This window comes from Ochotona princeps, chromosome 4 (assembly GCF_030435755.1).
Source record: "Ochotona princeps isolate mOchPri1 chromosome 4, mOchPri1.hap1, whole genome shotgun sequence".
In the NCBI taxonomy this organism is placed as follows: domain Eukaryota; kingdom Metazoa; phylum Chordata; class Mammalia; order Lagomorpha; family Ochotonidae; genus Ochotona; species Ochotona princeps.
In genome coordinates, this window is record NC_080835.1 from 105,297,784 (window position 1) to 105,304,188 (window position 6,405).

At 46.5% G+C, this 6,405-nt stretch overlaps 1 protein-coding gene across 1 annotated transcript; it reads left to right on the forward strand.

Annotated features, from left to right (window-relative positions):
• The first annotated feature begins 92 nt into the window (after positions 1-92).
• On the forward strand, positions 93-5,035 carry THYN1 (thymocyte nuclear protein 1). Its single transcript, XM_004593263.3, has 7 exons — positions 93-347; positions 1,674-1,849; positions 2,683-2,751; positions 3,061-3,153; positions 3,722-3,817; positions 4,040-4,190; positions 4,480-5,035. The coding sequence occupies exons 1-7, from the start codon at positions 308-310 to the stop codon at positions 4,524-4,526; spliced, it is 672 nt and encodes a 223-aa protein (XP_004593320.1). The 5' UTR covers positions 93-307; the 3' UTR covers positions 4,527-5,035.
• The last annotated feature ends 1,370 nt before the right edge of the window (positions 5,036-6,405 follow it).

Consider the following 6,405-nt stretch of genomic DNA (forward strand, 5'->3'; position numbering starts at 1 on the left):
AAGGCGGGGGAGGACTACAACTCCCAGAGACCCGCGGGACGTCAGGCGGCAGCTTCGGCTTCCCTGCAGCTCCGCAGGTACAGTTGGCGCGCAGCTCCGCAGGCCTCCTTCGCGGAGGGATGGGAGAAGGATTGGAGAGCACTGAGGGGTCCCGGACGGCTGAAGCACGGGTGCCCGCGTCCTCCACCCAAGTGCGAGGCCCTTTAGGCGTTCTACCACTGCCTCCATCTTGCTCATCCTGGGCTTTGGGGGGCAGTAGAGTTGCTTCTTGTATCTCCTCTGCACTGGAGCGCGCTGCTGGGAGACCATGCCAACACCCCGGAAGAGGCTGGCTGGAGGAGGCCCAGGTGAGCTGCACCCGGGCTGCGAGAAAACATCCCTGTAGAAAAGTCTTTCCAAGGCCTGTTGTGAGGTGTTCACCTCTGCTCCCTGCTTGTGGACAGACTCCTGCGTGATTTAGCTTTGAGTTCATCACCCCTCTCCTTGTTTATCCCTCCCGCCAAGTTTGCTACTCAGTCCCCCTACTCTACATTCAAGCAACAGCTGCTTCCTTGACGTGCACTGGCAGTACAGGGTGGCACACACTTAAGTAAATCAACAGTTCCTACCTTGGGGCGGTGTGTGTGTGTCTGTGTGTGTTGCAATCAAGTCTCAGAGTCCAGGAGGCTGAATTGCTACAGCTATTTTAAGAGGGAGAATTTGAATCCAGGCTTGAAGGAAATGCAAAAAGGCCATTTTTATCCTCAGAAGAATGGGTATCATACACAGAGAAGGAACAAAGCAGCGCCTCCCTAGGGCAGAGCCGTGGCCTCAGACTGGCTGAAGCCCAACTGTCTATTGAATAGCACATGGTGTTGGCAGCGCACTCGTTACCTGTTCAGGTTAGGGAGGCATGCTGCGAGTTCACAGCATTAGACATCCATACATGTTTAATGACTTGTAGAAACTGTAAATTACGACAGTGCAGTCAGTGGAGCCAGCCAGACAGGAGGAATGGGCTCTTGATTTTGGAGGTGTGATCAGCAGTGCTTTCCAGGTGAAGAACAGAACATCTCATAGGTTATAAATATTAGTCAGACTAGGGTTAGGGTCGCTGAGAGCTTGGGGCCCATCATACAGTAAAAATTTAACAAGTATTCGTTGTTGGGTCTAAGTGCTTTTCCCTTAATTCTCTCAGAATGAAACAGTGTTAACCATGTCTGTAAGGTCCTGAATTTTTCCAGCTTCTCTGAACGTTTAAGGAGCAGAAAGGCCAAGAAGCATGGTGTGCAAGGAAAGAAGTATGGGATGGTAGAAGTGCTTAACATTGGAAATGACAGTGCTAGCCACTGTATAAATGTTATCCTATTGCATTTTTAAAACTTCAAGTCTCTGAGTTTCCTCAGTCATTGGAGCGAGCGAAGAAAACCATTTATCAACTGCTGCCAGGAAGAACCTAAACAGCCTTGTAAAGTGTTAGTGAATAGGTAATCCGGAAGGTACCCTGTAGAGTGCATATTCTTGCTAGTTTTTTTTTTAAAAAATTGGATTATCTGTAAGGTTACGGTAGTACTGATAGTAATTGGTGGAACCAGGATCTGAATTCAAGTTTGATGCAGAACCTAAGCTTTGTCCATGTGTAATGTTACCTGTCAGCAAGCATGATGGATATTTTTTCCCTTCTCCCATTGCAGATAAACGATCTGAAAAACGTTCCAAAACTGAGAACTCGGGTGAGGCCTCAGATCAGGTGGACAGCACAAGGCCTGAGAAAGCCCCAGCCTCTACAAACTGTGAGAAGGCTCCAAGCAGCCACTGGCTCATGAAATCAGAGCCAGAGAGCCGGCTGGAGAAAGGTGTGGACGTGAAGGTGAGACTGTACTACAGTCCCTTAAGATGGGAGCACCGCAGGGTTCTGCCACCAGCTGCTGCTGTCTGAAGGGCTAAAGTGAAAGAAAAAAAAATCAGGATTATTATCAACTGATTCTCATCTGAAGTGCATGGGCTTGGAAGTGTTTCAGGCTTGAGTTCTCTGGTTTTGTTGGTGTTCAAAGCCTTTGGGGAGTTTGTTTCATGTCCAGGCAGAGGGAGGCAGAAGTTTTCTGCAAAGGGCCAGGCTTTGGGTCTTAAGAGTCTTTGTTGAAAGTCTGCCCTTGTAGCAAAAGGTGGCCTTAAGAGGGAACATAAGCAAACAGTTGTGGTTGTGTTCAGGTAAAACTTTATTTACAGAGTCCAGCAGGAGCTAATTTGACCAGAAAGCTAGAATCTTCTAACCTCAAACTTGGTCCCTTACAACTTGTTCCCTTACAACTTGCTCCCAGGTGTGTCCCTGCCCACACAGAATCCATCCATACCACTTTACATGTGGGAAATATATATATATATATATACTTATTTTAATAATAGCCTTGGGAAAAAATAAAAGTAAAAAAACTCCAGAAGAAATGGATAGTACTTTAATAAGTGAAATGAATGTAACTAGTAGGATATGTGGATTATCCATTTAACTGATCCTCTTAATTGCCAAGGATGACAAGATAGCACAGCTTATTTCTGTCCACCCAGTATCAGGGAGTCTGTGTACCTGCATTGCACTAAATGACCCTGTATTGCGGTCAGCACCTCTCTGCGTGGAGGCCGGAGCTCTGTGTTTACAGATGGCCCAGGACTGCTTGATGAAGGACTTTATTTCTTTTTGCCTAGTTTGGTATTGAGGATCTCAAAGCACAACCCAAGCAGACAGCATGCTGGGATGGTGTTCGCAACTACCAGGTAAGAGGGTAAGAGACAGGGCACCCAAGACCTAGAACCCCATGACAGGATTGATGCCTGCCCTGTCACGACTTACTCCACAGTGAAACCTTTTGGACAGTTTGATTTTTCTCAGAATCCAAACCTAAAAAAAGTATTCATAAATACTTTAGTTACATTGCCTGTATGGAATTGGCAGAGCGGAAGCATCTTTATTATGAATTGGAGGCAGGCTGCAAAACAGAAAAAGCCAACTATTAAAAAGCAGACTTGATTTTTGCTAAAAGTTAGCAGGGAAAGAGAATTCTTATTTATCTTGCCCTGGGACAGGCTCGGAACTTCCTTAGAGCCATGAAACTGGAACAAGAAGCATTCTTCTATCACAGCAACTGCAAACAACCAGGCATCGCAGGACTTATGAAGGTTAGTTGGATGGTTCTGGTCTCAATCCCTCTGCCTCCAGGAAGACGTATTTGTATAGTACTTAAGAGGCTTAAATTAGTTAACAGAAAAATGTGTACCCTCCTTTCTATATCTTTTCACAGCAGATCGTGGGGAAAAACTGACATGTGGCATAGAGAACTATGGCCCCTTCCTAGAGGACAAGGATTGGAAAAGACCATCCTTCTTTTCAGACCCCATTAACACAAGATTTCTCTGCAGGTCTAAGCTTTGGCCTCTCATTTTAAAAATAGGCACGATGGGATAGTTCCTCCAAGCTAAAAGTTACCTGCATAAAATTGTTAAAATCTGCAGATGGGAAAAACCAGTGGTTCCAATACTGGACATATACCATTTGGTTTTAAGGTATACTTCTATATTTTTATAAAACCAAGGTTGATTTTGGAACTTTACTTGCCTTAAACTATGCATTATATCCAGGCATCTCAACAGCCATGTGCAGGGTGGTAAGTGAAGGGTAGTGTGGATTCAAGTTGACCATGCAACGGATTGTACAGGTAAATGACTGGACCCTTTGGTTTGGTTTCAGATTGTGAAGGAGGCTTACCCAGACCACACACAGTTTGAGAGAAGCAGTCCCCATTATGACCCATCCAGCAAAGAGGACAACCCCAAATGGTCCATGGTAAAGACTGACTGTTCCTATTTATTTCATGAGAAGGGAAGACTGGGCAAAGCAGGGAGGGGGAGGGACCAGGTGCTGTCACATCAGGGAACACAGTGCATTTGTTGCCCCTTAAAGGTTTTGCTGACTTTGGATACAACCCTGCCCTTAGTTGCTTTCTGCAAACAGGACAAGTACAAACAGTTGGATGTGTCTTTGTTCCGTATGGCTTCCGTCACGTAGGTGGATGTACAGTTTGTTCGGATGATGAAGCGTTTCATCCCCCTGGCAGAGCTCAAAACCTATCACCAAGCTCACAAGGTCACTGGTGGCCCCTTAAAAAACATGGCCCTCTTCACTCGCCAGAGACTGTCAGTTCAGCCCCTGACTCAAGGTAACAGCCGGGGCCTGGGCTTTTTGCTCCTCCCACTGCAATGACCCTGGGAATCCTTACTTGGGCAGGGTGTTAACCTCTGTGGGTCGTCACCTGTAAAGTCACAGGGAGAGAGTATATCCCGAGTTACCTGTAGCTGTAAATGCAGTACCCAGCAGTGTTTGGCACTTGGTAACTCGGTGGTTTCTGAATGAACAGTAGCATTGCTTCTGTCTCATGGATAAAACACCTACTGGTGTCTGGTAACATAAGCCCTAATTCTTCCCCTCCTTTCTTCTCTTTCTGGTAGAAGAGTTTAATTTTATTTTGAGCCTGGAGGAGAAGGAACCAAGTTAACTGAGACACATTGCGGGCACAGGCAAGACATTCCAGAGAAGTCAAGGCAGAAGATGTGAGACTGTTGGGTAAATTCCCCTGGGGGTTGCCTTGTACATATGTGGGTTTGGTGACTTGTTTTCAATAAAACTGAAACTGGAAAGCTGGTCTTCTAAACTAGCCTGGGCTGGCTTCTTTTGCCTCACAAGATGCCAAGACTGCCTCTGGCCATCTTCCTTCACTACTATCAGTGGTGACAGCAAATAGCAGGTGTAGAACCTGTGTTAACCTGGTATGTTAACAGCCACTGTAACTGATGGCTGGTCCTTCCACGACAGTCCTCCTCACCTGCTCCTGAAGTCATCTGGGATCCTCAGAGCCTTAAACCGTGAATGGTTTCAAAATAAGCTGTCAAGTAGTGCTAAAACCAGAATTCATTTCTCTGGTACTTCCCAGGGCACTCCCCGTCACTCACTGAGACTGCAGGTACTGTTGCCAGAGTCAGGGCACATGTGTGTCTTTCTGGAGTGTCAGAGATGGGACAGTGTAGACAGAAGAGACCACAGACCCTGGTGGACCACTGGCACAATGCTTCCAAAGCCACAGAGGCCTCCTTTAATTAGACCGTTAAAACAGGTGTTCTTTTAAATACAGCCATTGAAAAGACAACACATTTAGAAACATGTAAACACTGCAGCTGCTTAATTACAAGTTGCACTGCTTGGTTTAGTACCTAAGCCCTCCCAGGAACGGGGACCTTAAAGGAGGGGTGGCAGAAGGCTCCCCTCACTTTCACAGTTGGACAGACAAGTAGAATGGGGGTAGAGTACAAGAAAAGAAAAGACCTGGCTTGTACACCACTCCTGAGAGAAAGCAATTCTATATTCTAATTCTCCCCGGAGAAAGGTTGAAAGTGTTAGAGAAGCTGGACGAAGAGCTTATGTTGTCAGTTGGTAGGCAGAGGAATGGACAAGTGTTTTCTAGTGAAGAATACCAGCAATCAAAAGGAAGGCTCCTGGACTCTGAAAAGGCCAGGGCACACAGAACCTGCCTCCGTCCTACACTTGAAGTCATCGACAGCAGCAGGATGTATGCTTCCGTCCCCCACAGATTGTGTATCGCGGCTGAATTTGGCCCAATGTGGAGGAACAGGCCCTTGTGGCCCCCAGCCTCATGTATTGCCCAAGGCTGTCCCGACCAAGTCTCAGCTCTGATCCGAGAGCCCTACCCTGATTCCTAAGGAAAAGGGGAGATCCTCAAGTTCCACACTAATGGAAAGACAACACAGGAACCAACCTGTCTACTTTCCAAATTACTTCAAACTTAGACCGCCAAATATTGGACTTCCTGTCCAGCAGGTCAGCTTGGCCTTTCTAAAAAGAAAAGAAAGGCCAAAATGGGGGTGACTCCTGGCCATTCCCAGGTGGTGCAAAAAAGGACTATTAACAACTTTAGGACTCAAGGCTCAAGCCCAGAGAAACAGAGGGAAAAGTGCCTTCCTGTCTAGCATAACAAGAAAGTTTACCAGATTGTTTGCTTCATGTGTTTTCAAATGAAAAATACCAATGTTCACAGACTTGGGTCAGTCAGCTGAGGAAGATGAAGACAGAATTTGGCAAGCATAATTATTCAGAAGTTGGGCGGGTAGAATCATCAGGCAAGGCCCCCATCTCCCTCTCTTAACTTACAGGTGGAGTGGTACAGGGGCTTGAGGTGGGAGTTAAGAACAGAAAACTCTCCAAGCCCCAATCCGAGAAGTTAAATGAGGGCAGAGAGCAATGAGGGTCTGCTCTTGGGAGACAAAGGGATCACAGCCCCTTCTTAGATCTCTTACAGAAAACAGACCATCCTGTTTGGGGCTGTTGGGGTACAACAAGCAGTACTCCTCAACCATCGGACT